We start from the raw sequence: 22,409 nt of genomic DNA, 5'->3' as shown, positions 1-22,409 counted from the left end.
AAGGTTGGACACCCCCGAATAAACAACTAAATCTAACCACATGCACCTATTTTAACTGTGGTAACTTTTAAAGGACCCCTACAGGCTTATACAATCATTGCAATATGTATATCTAAGTAGCTATCCTGCCTAGGTGCCTTGTTCTAGAATAACACCTTACAGCAGTGGTCTCAAACTCGTGGCCCGGGGGCCACATGCGGCCCGCCAGGTACTATTTTGAGGCCCTTGATATTTTTACCATAATCACAAAAGTAAAATAAAACAGTTTCTTGATCATATGTCTCTTTAGCTATAAATGACAATATTATTATTAAGACTTAGCCAAAAGGAAAGATTTATAAACTATAAAGAGTTTTTACCTCATGCAAAACTGTCATTTCTTTAATAAGACATTAACTATTTTTTCTGAGGCCCTCCAAGTACCAACAAATCCAAAATGTGGCCCTGCAAAGGATTTGAGTTTGAGACCACTGCCTTACAGGGAAAATAAAGGTCAGCAACCAAATTGAAGATGAAACCTTTTTATTGGACTGACTAAATGAATCTTTGACAAACTTTCATCAAGTCAGAGAGGATAACTCTTGAAAGCTTGTCAAAGATTCATTAGGTTCCATCGACTTGTGTTCTAGTCTTAGCGATTTGATGAATAAAATAAAAGGTATCACCTACAACATAGTTGTTGACCTTTATTTCCACATATCCAAGCAGATTACCATATCAATCACAATTCTTTGCCCTTACAGTGGCAGTTTTTTTTTTTTTTTACTAGTCTGCTTATCCAGAAAAATTCATATACTTGTAGCTAATTTTCAAGGAGAAACTATCAAGACCAAGTCTTCTAAAAAGGGCTTAAACTTAAGTACAGTTGGCATAGGCAGAAAAACTACCATGCCTAAGTTTTCCTAGCCTAAAAAAGGGTACAGAAAAGCCTTTTCTTCTTTTGTACGAGTAACATCCATGCTTCTTTTTTTTACCTGCTAGGTGTGTACTGTATTGGCCAATGGAGTAGAGTGTTTGCAAAGTAATTGTAGTTAGAAAAATAACAAAAGAATGCATTTAGAACAGTTTTATGCTTATAGATGTATATTGCACCAACCTCATTTTAATGGAAATTGTATGGGCCATTTAGATTTCCTTCAGTTGGCTTTTTTGTTGATTTAGTACAGTCAAATGTAAAATAATTAATCTAGGCAATAAAATGCTGAAGAGAACCAGGGCAGTGACATCTAATGAATTCTCCCCTGTTCTAATTATCTAGGAGCTGCTTTATCAAGGTTGTTGACTTTCTTTGTGTATTTTAAACAGATCTCTTTTTTTCCAGAGTTTCCTTTTTTGCTCATTCTCAGGAAGACCCAGCGCTGTGATTCTCCAGTTATAACTTATTTAGTTAGTTTTAGTATTTATAGCCTAAGTGGTTTACATTGAATCGGAACATGAAGTGGAAAAACCAGATTAATGTACCTGAGGCAATGGGGGATTAAGTGACTTGCCCAGGGTCACAAGGAGCAGTGTGGGATTTGAACCCACAACCTCAAGGTGCTGCGGCTGTAACTCTAATCACTTTGCCACACACTCCCACTAAAGCATGACTGGAGCATTGAAACATAATAAACATAATGGTGCTGTTTTGCAGTGAAAGCAGGGTCCCAATCCCAGGTGTAAAACTTTCCTCTGTACTAGATATGCCAGATGGCCAGATTAGTGAAAGTCAGATAATCGAGACTGTACTGTACCTGTCTGCCTACTTTTTGTTTTGTGTATGGGTTTTTTTCCCCCATGAATATCGTTTTATCATCCAAAAATTTTTGTAACACAATGTACATCTTATATCGTGGTCTCTTTCTCTATAATCTTTGAATTGCTAAATATGAATCTACTGTTCATGAAGTATTTATATTACTTTTTCTTATGACAACCATATGAGGTTTTGGATCCACTGTCCCATTTATTTTAGATTCATGATGATAAGAGTGACTCAGCAGGTTTTTTTCAGAAGCAGCTAAGCCATTATTGCTTCTACAAGGACATGAAAATTAGAATGAAAAAGGATCCTCAGAGCTTTTGCTGCCAATTGAATTGCCTAAAACATTTTCTTTTATTACCGATACTGAACATTTTTGTAGATTTGATTTGTAACCACCAAAAGGTATTCTAAATACAAAATAAATACTTTATACAATAAGGTGTAAAACTACCTTAAGGGTTCTGTTTCAAACTAGCAGACATGAAATTTCATTTGAAGGACTGTGAACTTAGGTTCTGCAGTACTTCATTTTGTTTTTCAAAATGATATTAAATTTAAGAGGGTAAGCTTCAAAGCCATTTCCGTGGACAAAGCAGTATTCTCTGCTTGAGATGGGGGGAGATAACTTTATAAAAGAGTGTCTGTGTGCCTTTCACACAAATCTAGAACTGCTATGAAGAAAGTGTCATTGTACACGTGTATATTCCATGTATGCAGGTGTGGTGACACTCCATCACAGAGTAAGTTTGGGTTGGGGATGGAAAGAGGTATCATCTTGGAGACCTGTGTAGATAAAATAGGAAAGAGAATTAGGGGTAAGTATGTTGTATATATGTTTAGCAAGGCTCATATTTAGGTGCAAAGGAACAGATGCCAGTGTGTGCTGACTCTTCCAGTATCCTTTGGACATACACACAAGGAAGCCACGATTAACATTTGCAGCAAGTTTTCTACACATAAAATTTGAATGCAATCATCTTGTGTAGTGTGACGAATCGTTTGCGAGGGTGAGGTGTTGCGTGATAAAGTTGCAAATTAAGATGATGAAAATGCTATTATTTGAGCCTTGTGAAAATTTTATGTGTGAGAAGTTTTGGCAAGACTCATATTTAAGCGCAAAAGTTCAGACACAGATGTATTCTGCTATGCTTCCCCCCCTAATTTGCCACATGTTTTTCATACATATGAATTGAATACATTTAGCATCAATTACTGCATGATAATTACATTACATTACTGATTTTTATTCCACCAATACCTTGCGGTTCAAGGCAGATTGCAAAAGAAGTTATCTGGCCATTTCCAGAGGGATTGAAGAGTAGAGCGAATTGCTTCCGAGAATTGGGATGAGTTTTGCGGTGTTAGTTTGGCTTCAAGGATGTCTTGAATAGGATGGTTTTTATTTCTTTTCTGAATGATTTGTAGTCTGGAGTCATTGTCAGTAAATAATAATAATAATAACAGCTTATATACCGCAATACCGTGAAGTTCTATGCGGTTTACAAAGATTAAGCAAAGGTACAAATTGATTGACTTTAAGAGGGGAGGAAGAAAGAGGGTTAATAGGACAGGAAATCCATTTTTGAGGATAGAGTGATCAATAGAACAAGTTAATCGCTATAGAGGGGAGAGAAAAGAGAGAGTTGGTAGTCTAGTTTTGCTGCTTGTGTGGCTAGAAGGTCATCGTACAATTTTATTTTTCTTTTGACGCTTCTGATTGGGGGATGCGTGATGGTTTGTGAGTTCTCCTGTGTCTAGTTGAGGTAGTTTGGATTAGGCGGTTGTTTAGGTAGGCTGGGCTGTCTCCATTTATGGTTTTAAATAGTAGGCAGTAGAATTTGAATTGTGCTCTTGCTTGTATTGGGAGATAATGATGTCTGTGGTGATAGTGTCATGTGATGAAGTTTCTGCACACCATGTATGCACACATGTAGTACTAAATTCTATATTTCGCACTGAAAAATTGGAACAGAAAAAAATGAATGCTAAGTGCTTTTCTTCAAATGATATGCCGAGTTGGGTGCCATGTAAAGAATAGCATGTAGCTCTCAGAAACTTGGTAGAATCTTCATGCATAAATTAGGTGCGGATTTGCCTTACTCTGTAACACTGCATGCAAATTCTTGGCTCACACATCTTTATAGAAAAGTGCCTAGCAAGATGTGCACAGAAATTATTATTAATGCCAATTAGAGCCTATAATTGATTATTAGTTCTCAATTAGCATGAATTGGCTTGTTACTCGATTAAATTATGCATGCATATTGAGAGGGCACCCAAACACAATTCTGTGCACCATATATAGTAGAATTCAGGGGTAGGGCCAATTTCTTTACAAGGTGCTGAAAAAGTGGCACTGAAAATAATTAGTATGGCATTCTGAATTGGGCAAATACTTTATTATATCACAGCTCTAATTCGCATTTTACAAAATATTACATTAAAAACAAAATTGTCCTTACATATTCTGATTCAGTGTTCATAACACGCTGGAAAACCTCTTAGGGCCAGTATAAGACTAGCCGTATCTTCCCTGTACTCCTGCCTCAATTCAGAAAATGGCAGGGGGATTTTTCGCTATAAGAGTCCAGCGGAAAGAGTAAAGTCTGGTGCAAAAATGTGCAATTAGTGCAATTTGTTCAATGCCTGGCCCCCCGACCCGAGTTTTGTGTTCTTCTTCAGGAGGGGTCTATGTTGAAAATAAAAACTAAGATTAAAAGGATTAATAAAACCATATCTAACTAAATATCTGAATCATACTAATACTGACATTTAATGGTACTTTCATATAACGTTAGATTAGAATAAACATACCTACTTAGGCGAACTAAACCGGGGACGGCACCGGAACAGGAAAAGACTGAGAAAGATTCATTACCCGGATACATATATATAATCTCACCTGTTACAAGGCCCCATTGACAAAATAGGACCGGAAATGACGTTAAACCAGAGGATACCACGCATTTATCATAAATTTGACCACTCTATCTCGGAATTTAAACCATTAGGTGATACGGTATTCCAATTGTAGATAAATCGTTGTTCTTTTTGCAGTAAAAGTCTACAAACGTCACCCTCATATTGCTTAATGTGAATTAACACTGTGTACTTAAGATCTTGTAAAGAATGATTTTTCATCAACCAATGGTCAACCAGGGGGGCGGATACTCTGCCTCTGCGGATATTGCTAAGATGTTCTATAATGCGTGTTTTGATTTTTCTACTGGTTTGGCCAATATACAATAAACCACAGGGGCAGAGCACGCAATGCACAACCCCCTGGGACTCACAATCAGTACCAGTGTTAAGTTGAAATCTTTTCCTCTGTAATGTTGGAATCATGATAAAAGGTTGATGCCACACATGACAGCAAGTACTGCAATGCTCACATGGTTGGTGAGCACACAAATTCTGACTGGAATAGTTAAGTCTCCTATATCTGAGTTTTTCACCCAGGTTCCGATCTCTTGTAAAAGCAAATTTTGGTTTTTCAATCAATGAAGAATAGTATTGTACTATGAGCCAGTGTTTTAAAATAATCTTCTTAATGGCACTACTATTATTGGTATAGGGAAGCACACAAACTGTATGACGTTCGTTGTCCTTGACCACTGGCTGCATTAGCCAGGATCGATGACAATTCTTGGCACGCTTCCACGCATGTTTGATAATTCTGACAGGATAACCCCGTTCAACAAATTTATAATACATAGCAATGGCTTGTCTATCAAAAATCAAAACACGCATTATAGAACATCTTAGCAATATCCGCAGAGGCAGAGTATCCGCCCCCCTGGTTGACCATTGGTTGATGAAAAATCATTCTTTACAAGATCTTAAGTACACAGTGTTAATTCACATTAAGCAATATGAGGGTGACGTTTGTAGACTTTTACTGCAAAAAGAACAACGATTTATCTACAATTGGAATACCGTATCACCTAATGGTTTAAATTCCGAGATAGAGTGGTCAAATTTATGATAAATGCGTGGCATCCTCTGGTTTAACGTCATTTCCGGTCCTATTTTGTCAGTGGGGCCTTGTAACAGGTGAGAGTATATATACATATCCGGGTAATGAATCTTTCTCAGTCTGTTCCTGTTCCGGTGCCGTCCCCGGTTTAGTTCGCCTAAGTAGGTATGTTTATTCTAATCTAACGTTAGATGAAAGTACCATTAAATGTCAGTATTAGTATGATTCAGATATTTAGTTAGATATGGTTTTATTAATCTTTTTAATCTTAGTTTTTATTTTCAACATAGACCCCTCCTGAAGAAGAACACGAAACTCAAGTCGGGGGGCCAGGCATTGAACAAATGTGATCTTCGGCACTTTATTGCACTATTTGCACCATTGCTTTTTTGCACTAATTGCACATTTTTGCACCAGACTTTACTCTTTCCGCTGGACTCTTATAGCGAAAAATCCCCCTGCCATTTTCTGAATTGAGGCAGGAGTACAGGGAAGATACGGCTAGTCTTATACTGGCCCTAAGAGGTTTTCCAGCGTGTTATGAACACTGAATCAGAATATGTAAGGACAATTTTGTTTTTAATGTAATGTTTTGTAAAATGCGAATTAGAGCTGTGATATTATAAAGTATTTATAGTAATTCATCACAGAATATGACTCATTAACTCCCTAGTAGTGTATATTATTCTGAATTGGGCACCATTTAAAGAGGAATGTGTAGCTCTGGGACCTACTCTTAACCTTTAGGCGAGGATTTACGTCCACAGAAACCTGGTATAAACCCTCGTGCCTAAATTAGATGAAGATCTGCTGTATTCTGTAACACTTTCTGCAAATTCTTCTGTGTCCCAACGCACCCCTCTCCCTCCATTCTGTGTCCCAAATCCATGCCTCCCTTTTGTGTTTACCTGTTCTGGCCAGCTCCCTTCCTCCTTCCAGCCACACTTGTTTCTCTTCACAAAGCCATGGGCAGCGGCTCCTACATGCTGCCCGTGGCTGACCCAGAAGCTTTCCCTCCAACATCAGAGGGAAGACTTCCAGATCAGCCGCAGGCCACATTTAGGTACCGCAGCTCATGGCTTTAAGAAACAAGTGTGTCTGTAAAGAGGAGGAGGAAGCTGGCCAGAACAGGTAAATCAGCTGTAGGAAGGAGGCACAAACTTGGAACACAGAATGGAGGGAGGGAAAGGGGGGCACTTTGGGACATGAGAGAGAGGACGTGCATTGGGACATGGAAAGGAGAAAGCACAAACTTTGGATAAAGGAAGGAGGGAGGGGGCATGAACTTGGGACACAGAATGGAGGGAGGGAGGGGAGCATTAACTTGGGACATAGGTTGGAATAATGGTTGGAATAATGGAGGGAGTGAGGGAAAGATTCTGAGGTGGTGGAGGGAATAGAAAGGGAGAATTGGTGGACAAGAGTATCTGAGTGAGAGGGAAAGAGAGAGTGCACATGGGGAAATGAAGAAAGGGAGAATTGTTGGGCACAGGGAGAGAGAGAGAAAATCATTGGACATGGTGGTAGGAAAGGAGTGAGGTAGAAATGCCTTGGGAAGAGAGAGAGATGAGAGGGAGAAATGTTGAATGTGGTGGTGGAGAGGAAACAGTGTGACAGATGGAAAGGAATTCAAGAAGGGGCCTCACATGATCCGAGTTACATACAAATTCAACTTAAGAATGAGTTTCAAGTTTCTTTATTTTTGATATACTGTCTATCAAAACAAATGTCTAGACGGTGTACAATATAAAAAGATTGTAAGGGACAATTAAAATAGGTAAATAAAAGCAATATTTTATCAAATATTAAAACTAGATGAATCTGGATTAACGTACATGAGACGGAAGGAAATTAGGGGAAGGAAAGGTTGTTTAAAATATATCGAAGTAAAATTAATAAAAAAGGACGGTAAATAGGGAGTGGCAAAAACATTAGGAAGGGAATCATTTCAAAAGAAGTGTTAGATGTTTCAAAGTTTCACATGAATCAAGGAATTAAGAGGCTGAAGCTAATACTAAAGAATAAAGGCATCTTTAAAGAGGGAAGTTTTAAGTTTGGCTTTAAATTTTTCAAGCGAGTTCTCTAATTGAACGTCTCTAATCGAACGTGGGAGGGCATTCCACAGAGAGGGTGCGGTAACTGAAAAGATGGATTTGTGAGTAGTATCGTAAAATAGTTCCCGTATTGATGGTATGGAGAGTAAATTTTGATTATTTGATCGGAGGGTCTTAGATGATGAATAAGGGATCAAAAGTTTATCTATAAACGCCGGTTGGTTAGAGTTTTTTGTTTTAAAAGTGAGGAGGAGTATTTTATAGGAGAGACGATGAGTAATAGTTAGCCAATGTGCTTTGCGGAGGAGATGGGTGACATAGTCAAATTTTAAAAATGGACTGCCTGTACACAGCTATTTTATTGTTTTTTGGACTTCATTCATCCAAACACATTATACAATGTAGGTGTAAAACAGTATACTCAGTTCTCTGCAAACGTGAATCCCCTTTCTTCATTTGGCCATTTCATGTTAATATTTCATATATCCCTTTGGCTTAATTTCTTACTGTTGGCACAGATTTTCCTATAATTACAGATTGTACCTGGGCTAATATCATAGATTAAGGTACATGCAAAGCAAGCAACACAGAGGGAAGTATCAACACAATCAAAATAGGCACAAGAAACCTGTGGAGTGGCCCACAAATTGAACTAAGGTGGAGATAATTTCAAAGATTCCATATGCAAAAGCACAGGCCATATTGGGTCTCTCAATATAATTTGCTTCTTTGAAATTGATCTCGACCTTAATTCCATTGTGGGTCACTGTACCGTCGCCTTGTACCAAATGTGTATGTAAACCATTTGAGTCCATTTTTCATTTGTAGCTAGTCAAGAAGAGTAATCAAGCTAAGGGAGAGAAAATGATTTTTCACTGAAAATGAGTGCTTTTATGTCACTGTAGAACTGACCCCAGAAGAGAAAGCCCAAAAAGTTGCAAGAGCCATGCGCAAGCAGTCTTCCGAAGTTAAAGAGAAGTGGGAGAGTCTTAACACCCAGTCTAACAGCTGGCAGAAACGAGTAGACAAAGCACTGGAAAAGCTCAAGGATCTCCAAGCAGCTATGGATGAACTTGACGTTGACCTGAAAGAAGCTGAAAATTTGTGCAATGGCTGGAAGGCAGTGGGAGATTTGCTGATTCACTCACTACAAGATCAAATTGAAAAGTCAACAGTAAGCATTTCAATTACTTGTGGTTGTTGTCTGTTTCATCCTATCGACCAGCAATTTATCCCAACATTTTACCGGTGGTGTTTTCTCAAATTTATGTCATTGTATACTTAAGTTTATTCTTAGTAAAGTATCCTATAAACCCAATTATGCAAATTGCTTCCAGGTAGGAATTGGGACATCTGGGTGGCATCCCCAATTTACTGTGTATATTTAAAAAAGACTTGCTAAATGTGGAACCTTATGTAAGAATATGGGAAATACAACTGTTGATTGCAGCAAGAATAACCAGTTTAGAAACAACTAAGAAAGAGAAGCATCAGCTAGTGTTTAGAATGTGTAACTGCTGATTTTACAACTTATACATGTGTCATATTTTACAAGATTGAACTTCGAAGAATTAAGGAACTGAGTAAAAGAGTCTTTTTTTCTTTTTTCACATTTTTGAGCATGTTTTTTAAATGATAGTTTTCATCAGTAGAGGGTATCAAGGAGTTAATCAGCAGGTTCCACATAGGAAATGGCCTATTCTCCCCCCCCCCCCCCCAATTCCCTTCAGGAGATGATATAACAGAGTTTTCCACTTGTAGTGGCAATCTTCCCTTTGGGTTGAGCCTTCCATTGCTGGTGACCACCAGCTCTTCATTGCCTGAATCCAGAACCTAAGAGTTCTTTTATCAAGGTGCGCTACGGGAGTTAGCACGTCGGACATTTCATCACGCGCTAACCCCCGTGGCACACCAAAAAACTAACGCCTCGTCAAAGGAAGCGTTAGCAACTAGCGCGGCAGGCGGTTGAATGCGCAGTATTTCGCGCATTAACCGCCTACCGCAGCTTGATAAAAGGAGAGCCCTAAGTCTCTAGTCTTGATCAGAAGCTACAAAATTTGACAACACTTTCCACCCAAGGCCACGCAAGGTTCTTGCCTCCTTGCTGCAGATTTGTTCAATAGAACTGTCCTTTATGCATTTCTAGGTGAAAGATTGAGCCCATGTTGATTTTCTCTATTTCTATAGTATCTTGTTAGTATTAACTGATAAAAAAAAAAAATAGCATTAACCCTCTCCCACACACACACACACACACAGAATTCTAACTAAATACCTGTCTATACCTTTGAGAAGACTAGAGATCTTCAACTGAGCAAATGGACGCTGCATGCTTCAAGGGTATGTGTTACACAGTGCACGCATCAGAGCCTGGCTTAGATTCCTTGCTTCAGGCAGCACTGACTGTTTACTGCTGCTGCACATTTGGGGACTTCTTTGCTGCCACGATTAAAGGCAGCAACAGCATCAGCAAATCAGACCTCTCGTAGTATGAATTTAAAAAATGTGGTTCATGTGCATGAGCTTCTTAATGAAGATAAAATAGTACTAAATTGCTAGTTCACAAACTATGGATAATAAATGATTTAAAAGCTAAAAAGGTTTATGGAATTAAGTCCTTTATGTTATAGTGTGCTGTCTGCTAGATTTATTAATGTGTTGCTGCATTAGCACACATTGTTAATAAGTAGGTCCCAGTGCATAAGATAGAACTTTTAATAAACAATATCTCCCCCCGATATTTAGCACTATTTAACAGGCCAGGAACGGCTCCTGGCCTGTTAAATAGTGTTTAGCCAGCTAACTGCTAATATTCTGTGGGAGACAGCTGGTTATCTCCGTTGAATATTCACAGTTATTAGCTATCTACTAATCAGCTGGCTAGCTGCAAATATTTAGCACTGGCCAGCTAAGTTCAGTGGGCAAGTCATACCACATAAATTGTAGCCCAACTTTGCCACCAATTAACCAGCCAGCGTGGAATATTCACTTAGTTGATTAACCCCCCCTTTTATAAGACCACTAAAGCAGTTTTTAGCGCCGGCTGGCATGCTGAATGGTCTGCACTGATCCCGACGCTCATAGGAACTCTATGAGCGTCGGGAGCAGCGCGCCAGCTAGCACTAAAACCCATTTTTGTGGTTTTGTAAAAGGGGGGAGTTAGTTAGAACCAGCCAAAATAACCCCCAATATTCAATGTCAGTTGCCAGAAACGGCCCAGCATTGAATATCTGGGCTGAGCGCCAGGCAGACAGCATGCTGCTGAGCGCTGACTGAAAATCAGCCAGTATGTGTTAATGTTTGTTGATTCACAGTAACATAGTAGCAGACTTCAGAGGGTGGTGGTTAATGGTACCCTCTCTAAAACATCGGAGGTGATCAGTGGAGTGCTGCAGGGCTCGGTCCTGGGTCCACTCCTTTTCAACATATTCATAGGGGATCTGACTCAAGGGCTTCAAGGTAAAATAACACTATTCGCCGATGACGCCAAACAATGTAATATAGTAAGTGAATGCAGTTTACAGAATTATATGGCGCAGGACCTGCTTACATTGGAAAGTTGGTCCTCAACCTGGCAGCTAGGCTTCAATGCTAAGAAATGTAAGGTCATGCACCTCGGAAGCGGAAATCCATGCAGGACGTACTTCTTGAATGGAGAAACTTTAACTAGGACTTCAGCAGAACGAGATTTAGGAGTAATCATCAGTGCAGACATGAAAACTGCCAATCAAGTGGAGAAGGCTTCATCTAAGGCAAGGCAGATATTGGGTTGTATCAATAGAAGTTTCGTCAGCCGAAAGCCTGAAGTCACAATGCCGTTGTACAGGGCCATGGTGAGACCTCATCTGGAGTACTGTGTGCAGTTCTGGAGGCCACATTACAGTAAAGATGTGTGCAAAATTGAATCGGTTCAGCGGACGGCCACCAGGATGATCTCGGGGCTCAAGGGTCTCTCATACGAAGAGAGACTGAACAAATTGCAGCTCTACACTCTCGAGGAACGTAGGGAGAGGGGAGACATGATCAAAACATTTAAGTACCTCACGGGACGTGTCAAAGTACAAGATGATATTTTCTTTCTCAAGGGACCCTCGGCCACAAGAGGGCACCCGCTCAATCTCAGGGGCAGAAAATTTCATGGCGACACCAGAAAGTATTTCTTCACAGAGAGAGTAGTTGATCATTGGAACAAGCTTCCAGTGCAGGTGATCGAGGCAGACAGCGTGCCAGACTTTAAGAATAAATGGGATACCCATGTAGGATCCTTACGAGGGTCAGGATAAGGAAATTGGGTCATTATGGCATAGACAGGGGGTGGGTAAGCAGAGTGGGCAGACTTGATGGGCTGTAGCCCTTTTCTGCCATCATCTTCTATGTTTCTATGTTCCTTTTAGTAAATATAGCCCTGTATGACGTTAACATGAAGGCTAAGTTCTGATTTGGAATCAGAGGTAACTTTTTTATGTCAGCATTCCAACAATTTGAGTTACTGAAATTTACATTTTCTTCCAGGCTTTCAAGGAAGAAATAACACCAATCAGTTTAAAAGTGAAAGCAGTGAATGACTTATCCAGTCAGCTCTCCCCTCTTGATGTGCATCCATCTTTAAAGATATCTCGTCAACTGGATGATCTTAACATGCGCTGGAAGCTTTTACAGGTATGAAAATTCTTCATCCTCCTTGGCAGAAAATTCTGCAGCATTTTCTATCTGCCACCCTGTTTTTCTTTTTCTTTGTCTTACAGAATATGTGTGTCTCCCCTTTTTTCCCCCATAAGAATTTCTTTCATAGAAGAGAACAGTTATATAGACATTGTGAAGAACTTTATAAGGCTAAGTAACTGTGAAACAAGTTATTCAGGGAGGATTAGAACAGAGATGTTCAAATCCTTTTACAAGTTTGCTGGGTAATACATGGCCTTCCTTTCATATTAGACGTAATTAAAAAAAAAAAAAAATCAGCACACAAGTTATAGTTGATACCAGATTTCCCTGGTTCTCAACCCACTGGACTAATCATTAGGCTAGTCCTCCACTCTTGAGTGCAGAAGAAGCCAGAGGGTAGATGAGACAACATAATACAGAGGAGATCAAAGATTGTAAATACTGTATATTTAATAGTTTTTGCCACCATATAAATTTATTTTTATGGAGCATATACCTTATTGTTTCATAAATCTACTTATGTATATTTGTATGTGCCTAGAAAGGGTCCAGGACATGGGAATTTTTTTAAATTATAAATCTTATCAGCCTCCTTGTTTATGTATTTATTTACTGTATGGGTTTTGTATGTCTGACTGGAAGCTATACATTAGAGGTGTCAAAGTCCATCGAGGGCCGCAATCCAGTCAGGTTTTCAGGATTTCCCCAATGAATATGCATGAGATCTATTAGCATACAATGAAAGCAGTGCATGCAAATAGATCTAATGCATATTCATTGGGGAAATCCTGAAAACCTGACTGTATTGCAGCCCTCAAGGACACCCCTGCTATACATCAACTATATAGCCGGTCAATACGGACCCTTTATATCTGTACTGAGTGCTTAGAGAATTGATTTTGGAATACTTTTTATAGCTAAAGACAGCATAAATAATGTTGTACCTTCCTTTAGGGTCACCCTGAATGAATTGGTGAACTACCTACATGTGTCGTCTAGTAATATACTGCTCTCATAACACATGTCTCCTTGCATTACTCAGTGGTAAAATATACCAATTCAACACCCAAGAGGAGACCAATTAAAAAAAAAAATTCCAACTGTTTATTACAAAACAAGTAAACTGATAACTTTGGATAGTTGAAACAAGGGTATTGCACTAATTCTGGTTCTGTGCAAACAGAATAAGTCTTGTGGCTGAATGTTAATCAAGTGACTGACTAACAGTCTCTCAGACTATTGAATGTTGAATAAGTGAAGACATGGATATTGAATTGACTAAAATGGTGGACATTAACTGATAAAAGGATGTGTATTTCAGAAGTGGCGACTGAGAGAATGGCTGTGAAGTACTTACTTTCTATGTCCAAGCTGGAAATTTTTACACTAGAGGGAGAGGAGCAAATAATATCCATAAGGAATTAGGGATCTGAAATTGATCAGTAGGGCTGAAACATGAAGCTAGACAGGAGGCTGGAAAGAATGGGTCACATGCAACATTTACTCTATACGAAGACTCTGGAACACTTGCTAAGAAAGCTTCACTTAACCCAAGACTTTCTACTTTTGGATGCAGGTAAAACCTTGGCTCTTCTCCTATGCCCTTTTGTAAACTTTCTGGTTGATATTCAAAACAATTTAAACAAACTAGAAATGGCTGCTGATGAGTTAAGATATCCAGATATGATGTCCAGATTCGAGTTTGTACAACTAAATATATTAAGGAATACATTTGTATGTAATCAATAAAAATGTATCTAAAACGTATTGTAAATGATATTTAGTAGCAGGGAATCATTCATGCCACATATACAAGAACAATTGACATAACACCATCTATATGGAAAATCATAATACGACGGAGAAAAATAAACCTCAATTGTGAGAGGCCGGGACTACACAAGTACTCAAACCCATTCACATCATCACTGGTTTATAAAATAAACTCCGTATACATTTAAATAAATAATTTCCATTCATACAGAATCAAATGTTTTTCAAATTTTTCAATGTAAGCAGTGTAAGCAAAGTTCAATGCACTGGAACGTGTCAAAAAAGTGAACAAGATCCCAAACTAACTAAAATATTAGCGAGGGCTACAGCTCAACTTCACTTATGTAAACGGTTGCGGAGGCGTGGGGCATAGAACAACAGTAGAAGAGAAAAAAATGCACTCATCTGAAGGTGTAGAACTTCTAAAAAAAAGCTTCTAACTCCTTGTCCCGACAGAAAAGTCTTTCTGTTTCGCCTAAAATGGCTACTTCAGGGGATCAATGCAGTGTCCAAATATCTCCCCGCTTCTTACAACACGACAATAGTAAAGCTGGCATGAATGATTCCCTGCTACTAAATATCATTTACAATACGTTTTAGATACATTTTGACAGATTCGAGTTTGGACATTTTGTAGAACACACACAAAAATCCAATAGCAAATATGGCTATTTTGTAGATGTTTGCGCACAGTGCATTGAACTGTTTGAACCATTTTTGAAAACTAAACATCCAAAAGAAATTCACACAAACAAGCCATTGGCATAGGAGCCAACTTTTCAAAAATGATTAGGGTTGCTAAACCCAAAGGAAAATATCCCTCCCTTGACAGCCAAAGGTTTGCTCAATATTAGGGGTGCTCGAGCACCCACAGATCTGGCTCCTATGCTCATTGGGATATAGGAGACACATCAATTCCAATCGGAACAAAAACCTGCTTCACTATAATCAAATGATCACACACATTGAAGCAAGTAGGCAAAACCTGATATCGCTCCGTGAGTGAATTTGTGAACCTCAAAACACCCGACTCCTCAGATTACAGGTGTCTAATGGGTTACGAATATCATCATATGTTCACAGAGACCTCATCTAAGGCTATTTGAATGACCAATGCTATAAAATAAAGTACATAACTTTTCCCAACGGGAGCCCAGCCGTTTCACTAATTAAAGCTTCCTCAGGGGTTGAAAAACTTTTGCGATCTGATTTTATTAATTCAGCATTTCAATTGCCTTCACCAAACAGACTGCCAAAATTCTTAGGGCTTCCGACTTTTAAGACTCCTGAGGCAGGTCGTCTGGGCCGAAACATATACATGTCGAGTCATTGAGTTACTTTTTGGATGAATACAAGGATCTTTTTGGAATACATCTGAGTCCACCAGTCTATATAGGATATTTCCACTTCTTTGTTTGCGATTTTGTGTTTGTGGATTTGACTAGAGTCTATTCACTCCACAGCTCCTCAGTAACTCTCCTCGCTCCCTAGCCTCCCACTCCCCCCTCCAGCACTCTGCTCATTGGATAAGTTTCTTTTATCTGTACCCTTCTCCTCTATGGCCTCCTAACTCCTTTCCTTCTACCTTTGCTCCACCGTATGCCTGGAACAAACTGCCTGGCTCAATACATAAGGCATATAAAACAGGAGAGTGATTAGGTACACGATTTGGTACACGATTAGGTACACGATTTGCCGCGATTAGGTACAGCGGCCGCGTCTACTTACCATGTAGGCTAACATTATACGTAAATAAAGAAAAGTATTTAAAATCGTACCCGTTTGAGGCTTTTATATATGCAGCGGTGACGGTGACGGGGCGGTGAATGGGGTTGCAGTGGCGGTGACGGGGCGGTGAATGGGGTGGCAGTGGCGGTGACGGGGCGGTGAAGGGAATGGCGGTGACGGGGCGGTGCAGAGGATGGTGAGACGGGGACGGGGCGGTGACGGGGACCAATTTTTTCACCGTGTCATTCTCTAATCCTGATCTCTCACCAGGACTCGAGTACTGAGGCAGACTCCTGGAAATGCTGAAAGCCTGTGGAGTGAGAATTTGATTGGGTTTGCTAGCAGAGTAAACAGTGGAGTTTTTCAGCTTAACAGGAAAATAGTGTACTCCCGGGCTGAGGAGTGAGAGTAAGACCTGGAGTGGCTCACCAAGAGTTAAAGCAAAGGGATTATGCACTCAAGAATTGTTGCCAGGAGGGGACAGAGACAAGACTGTGTGGATACCAATCTCTGAGAGAAAACAAGATTGTGGGTGGCCCTGCATATAGCAGCCCTGTGGAATGTTTTCAGCTTGATGGGAAGAGGTCTTGGATGGGTTCTGGATTGAAGAAAGAACGGCTCACCACGAGTATAAATGGATTTGTGAGAAGAGATTGGGAACGCAATGAGGGAATATCTGAAATATCTTTGAATTGGAACTGTGGCAAAAGATTGGATTAAAGAGCCTTTTGTAAATAGTTTAAAAGTTGGAACTGCAGATTAACATAGAAACATGATGGCAGATAAAGACCAAAGCTCAAGTTATTAATTTTTCATCCATCTCAGCTTGATTTATTCCAGTTAAGTAAAAGGCTATGCGGAGTGATTTAACCCCAGGGAAAAATTGTCCTTCGGCTTACCGGAGTAAGTCCGTCCCCAGCCTGTGCCCGACTTAAAAATAAAACTTTCTTTTTGTATAGCTTAGTTGCAGGTACCTGACCCAAAGAGCAACCTGTTGCCCAAAGACTGTGTGAGTGAGACCAAGATTATATAAATTAGACCTGTAGCTATTTCAGTTACATCTAGGGTATGAAAAGGGTGCCCTTTCCCTCTGTCAGTTTCAGTTCGTGCGCCCCCCCCAATGTATGGTGGTAGGGGTTAAGTGAAATGCGCATTGACCAACGCCAGGTCCCAGGTTCAGTTCCCTCACAGATGACTCACCAGGAAGTAAAATAAACGAGCACATAGCCAGAGGTGTTTGCATAAAGAATATATTATAGAAATAGGCTTAAAGAAAAGTAATATTTATAATTATTACAATGAAGCATTACAATTAAGCAGAGCTCTCCCCTGAAAGTTACACCAGAAAGGAAAACTAGGACCTAGATTCTCAAAAAACTGAGTTACAATACGACGGGTTGCTATCGCAGCCATTCTGGTAGCCAATTTTAAAAATGAGTCGTTCTCCAAAAAACGCTCATTTAAGTGAGGTTGACAGAGAGTAATTAAGACTCATTAAATTTGCATGTGCCCATCACTGGTGATAGTGATGGGCACATGCGCAGAAAAAACGTGAAAAGAAAAGAAAACACAAAAGCAGGAGAGATGCCTTTCTCTCCCGCTGCCACACAACACACACATACACCCCTTCCCGCAGCAGGAGAGATGCCCACTCCCACTACCAAGTGAACTCTCCCCCCAAGCAATGGGAGAGATGCCCATTCTCTCCCACTGCAACAAAACACCCCCCTCCCCCTACTGCAGTGGGAGAGATGCCTATTCTCCCAGTCTTCCCCACAACCCCCCGCAGCGGGAGAGATGCCCACTCTCTCCTACTGCCAAGCAAACACACATACCCGGCAGTGAGAGAGATGCCCATGCTCTCCTGCTGCCACACGACACCCCCCCTGCCTCCTAACCTTCTCTCCTACCCTTGATTTTTTTGGCTGACCAGAGGGATGCCTACTCCCTCCGACCAGCTGGGCCGCTTCTTCAAAATGGGCATTACCCTCCCTGGTGCATCCTGGGATGCACCAGGAGGCGGCTCTGATTGGCCTGGATGCTCCATAAGAGGAGTCTTAGGTGTCAGGGCCAATCAGAGCCTCAGGCCCCTCCCCAGATGCACCAGGGAGGGGCCTAAGGCTCTGATTGGCCCGGACACCCCATAGGAGGGGTCTTAGGTGTCCGGGCCAATCAGAGCCTTAGGCCCCTCCCTGGTGCATCTGGGGAGGGGCCTGAGGCTCTGATCGGCCCAAGTTGTTTAAGACCTAGGTTTTTCTATGTTCAGAAAAAGTGGATGAAAGATGAGAGGCATTGGTTTCAAGTATTCTTAATACCATTCAGTAACCATTTAACAACTGTACTGTACATTTGCATGCACTGTAACAAAATTTTATAAAGAAATAGAAAACCAGCACTCTTACAGTGTACTGTACTACAGTGTTTTCAAAGACATTCCTGGAGTCAGGTTTTCAGGATTTCTATAATGAATATGTATCAGATTGATTTGCATCTACTGGCTCCGTTGTATGCAAATCTCTTTCAAGCATCTTCATTGTGGATATCCTGAAAACCTGACTGACATGGGGGTATTCAGGACTGACTTGGGAAACACTGCTGTACTAAATTTAAGCAGAGTAGTAGGGTTGTCCATAAAAACCTAAAATTGGAAAAACTGTGTGAATTGAAGTATTTCCCATGAATTTGATTGTGCTTGATCAGAAAATAATTTGAACAAATTTTTATAGCCCACCCTGGGATTTCTCAAAGCCACTGATGACATAAAGCTCCATTTTTCTTAAAATCTGCTATTAATTTTGCTTAATGGAACAAATTTCTTAGTATTAACATAATATAACAATGTAAACTTTTATCTATATATCGCAAAAGCCTTTCGGTTCTATGCGGTTTACAAAAACGATGGACTGACCATAACTTAGGCGTAAGCAGTTAAACAGTATAATTACATCTGCATGTATCTTAGGAAGGATTACAGGATTTAGAAAAGAGGTGTGGTTTTAGAAGCTTTCTAAAGTGCATGTAAAAGGCTGATACTCTAACCAGTTGACTCAGTTCTGGATCTCTGGAGGCAACTTAGTATGATAGGACACAGCCAAGTGAGATGTTAAACATAACTGACGTTGCCACTGGCATCGACTCAGACACAATGCAGCGTGAGGCTTTGTTGCAAAGAATTGAACAGCATCATAAGGCTTTATTCTGACTATCTCAAGAAGACATTGAATGCTTGAGTGTGTGGAACGCCATTGGTAGATGACTACACCAAAGTGTACATGTTTAGCTATTAGCAAAGTATGTTAAATTTCAGTTATTTTTCCACAGATATTGAAGGTTCATTTAATAAAATACTGCTAGATTTTTTATCGATGCAAATTGTGAAAACATAATTTATAGCTATAATACCAAAACATTTGCTCTATTAAGCAAAAATTTTAAGAAAAACAGAGCTTTATGTAATCAGCTCCTTGGAGCGACCCCAGGATGGGCTGTAAAAATTTTTTAAATTATTTTCTGATCAAGCACAATCAAATTCATGTGAAAAACTTCAATTCGTACAGTTTTTCCAACTTTTCTGGACAACCCTACAGAGTGTTTATTTGCATAACACTTTTTTTTTAAAAAAATTTAACACATTTTAATTTACAGTAGAGTTCTTGAAATTAGACCAAATTGGCCAATCAGACCTTAGATTTAGTGGGGATGGGCGGACCCGCTATGCCTAAGGCCTGATTGGTCCAGGCTTCTAGAGCCTGGGCCAATCAGGCCTTAGACTTCGGCGGGATGGGCCGGGAAGGGGCGGGCCAGCCTCATTTCGACCAGGCGTGCCTGCCGGCTGGACGGGCAAGACCCATCTGGCCGTAAGAACAGGTTAGTTTGGTGGGGTGGAGGTTTGGGGGTTGTTGGCGCCGGGGGGGGAGGGTGCGTCTTCGGGCAGGAGGGATTGGGCACCCTTTCTGCCAGCGATCGATATTGTCGGGGGGGAGGGTGCGTCTTCGGGCAGGAGGGATTGGGCACCCTTCCTGCCAGCGATCGATATTGTCGGGGGGGGGGGGAGGGTGCATCTTCGAGCAGGAGGGATTGGGCACCCTTCCTGCCAGTGATCGGACAGGCCGCGGCCCGCTATACTTATAGCGGCAGAGAGATCCCTTGCCGCGATAAGTGTAGCGGGCCGTGTCTAATCTAACCCGATTCTCTAACCAGCGTCTGTAACATGGACGCCGGTTACAGAATCGGGGTTTAGTGTAGGCCGATTCTGAATAGGACGCCTCTCCCGGGCGTCCTATACAGAATCAGGGCCTAGGTGTCTTGCGGGCCTCACCTTCAATATAGGCGGCCTGCCTGGGGAGCATTTTTTTTAAAAAACGTGCATCCCGATTGGCTGATTAGACAGCTGTAGGACGCCTACAGCTGCTTAAAATCGGGACGCACTTTTGGAGAATCAGGGCCTAAATGCTCCGACTTTCATAGGAATTCTCTGAGTGTCGGAGTAGCGTTGGAACATTTAGCATTTTGGGCTGCAGTAGAAACCTCTCCTGCAGCTTAGTAAAAAGGGGGAGTTTGTGATTAAAGTTTATTTTCCTATTTTACTTCTCTTTCTTGTGATGAGGTCATGCTAGTGTCTCGCATAGTGTTAGTAGCAGTTTCTTCCTCTTGTTGTTCCAGGTAACCAAAGCCACTTTGAAGGCCTTGTCCTCTTCACTATGACTTATTTTCTCAGTTTTATCTGGTCCTTGTGCAGAGTCAGTGCAGTTGTCGTCATCATCATTATCATCATCTTGGTTCTCACTTCAATTCATCATAGCAGTTATGTCGCTTTAGGTCAGTTCTCCTCTCTTATCTTTTTTTCATCCATTCCTGTATATGATTTTCACTGGCTTTCTAATAACCTGGAATTTTGGGGAGCAATGGAAGCAGCAGCATCTTTTTCCTCAGCAACATGACATTCAATGCCATCTCCTTGTCGGTTTTCATCTTCAGAAAGTAGCTTTCTCCATGATCTTGCTGGAGTTTGTGGTCCAGTTTCATCCCATGATTGTGCGATCCATACTGTTTCCATTGTCCAATGCAAAACTTTTGTGCTGATGGAACAAATTCACTGATAAACCAGCTTTGGAAAATGTCCATTTAGGCATTCTTCTGGTTCTTATAAAAAGCAAGTGCAGTAGGACCCAGGTTATTAAAAGCCCTCATTCTTTTCAAATCTCTAATAAATGTGAGTCATAATGCAACTGATAAACATAAATTACAACAGTTGCTCTTTTATTACTCTGTTTATAACTGGGAACTGAAATGTCATGCTGGAAAGGTAGAGTTTTTGTTGGCAACATTTAAAAATTTAATCCAGTTTTGTTGCAGTTATATATCTGTTCCCTTGATATACCTCCTTTTTCAATTAATTTTCTTTTAAATCCCATAAATTCCTCAGAATCTGCTGACAGTTTTCCCTTAGAAATATTGAACTGTCTTATTCCATATCATTTTTTCAGTGATCAAGCCCCAACCCACACTAGCAGTGAAATCAGGTTCCCACTCATTAAATTCTATTTGAAAAAAAACAGCTTTCTCTTGCAATATAGGGCCAAGTATTGGCATGCCTTTGCCTCCACTATATGAACCATAGGAATAAATCTTTGCTCAATTTTTTATTTTCATATTTCTTTTGTAGTTTTCCTTGTATTTATTTCATAATTAAAGGTTCAAACAAAGCTCCGCTGTAATCTGCCTTATAAGTAATAAACTGTAAAATATTAACTCCATTTCTCTAACTATCTTCTTTTACTTCTTCCAATCCAAATTCATTATTCTTCGCATTCCAAACTGGTTGCAGTGTTTTGCATGGGCTTGCCCTGTCTTTTTAAAGCTTTATGTTTCTGCTCAATGAAAAGAACCACTTTGCCATTGCAGAAAAAGCAGGGTCACAGGTACATTATTGGGAGGCAAAAACAGCTGACTCCTTGTTACTGAATGAAAAGTGATCTAAGAATAAGGAATAAGTATAAAAGAGTTCACAAGGTTATTGTGCCCAAGAATCTTACCGAGTACTGCTGTCTTTAACCTGAACATAACATCAGGAACAGAGAAATGTGTGTGCCTTTCAATGACAACGTGTCCTGTAGCTATGACATCACCTAGGTGTGTTTAATAAACCGGTCTGTGACATTAGTGAAGGTCAGATAATTGGGACTGAACTATAATTGTAAATCTGAGATTCAGGTTTGTGCTAATGATCAAGAAGATATATTTTTACTTTATAGGAGTCATTTTAGAAAGAGTAGGTGGCACTTATACATATAAATGGACATACATGTGTGTGTAGTGTGTTTAAAATGGTCACTGCTTACATGTGTGTGTATGTAGCAGCACATGGCTGTTTTCTGTTTACCAAGTAGCTATCTGGGTACTGCCTCTGAATGTCGGTGATACCCGGGTAACTCCTGGCTGCCCATTGAGAGTTCGAATATTCAGTTCT

At 40.3% G+C, this 22,409-nt stretch overlaps 1 protein-coding gene across 3 annotated transcripts in view; it reads left to right on the top strand.

Annotated features, from left to right (window-relative positions):
- Positions 1-22,409, top strand: part of UTRN (utrophin) — a 1,286,828-nt gene that overhangs the window by 925,049 nt on the left and 339,370 nt on the right. For all 3 annotated transcript variants that reach the window (XM_033935605.1, XM_033935603.1, XM_033935604.1), the window contains 2 exons: positions 8,680-8,948; positions 12,287-12,433. In XM_033935605.1, coding sequence (XP_033791496.1) covers positions 8,680-8,948; positions 12,287-12,433 — 416 coding nt within the window. The remainder of the gene's footprint in view (positions 1-8,679; positions 8,949-12,286; positions 12,434-22,409) is intronic.

The sequence above is a fragment of the Geotrypetes seraphini genome, chromosome 3, assembly GCF_902459505.1.
Source record: "Geotrypetes seraphini chromosome 3, aGeoSer1.1, whole genome shotgun sequence".
Taxonomy (NCBI): domain Eukaryota; kingdom Metazoa; phylum Chordata; class Amphibia; order Gymnophiona; family Dermophiidae; genus Geotrypetes; species Geotrypetes seraphini.
This window is presented reverse-complemented; position numbering and strand designations above follow the sequence as displayed.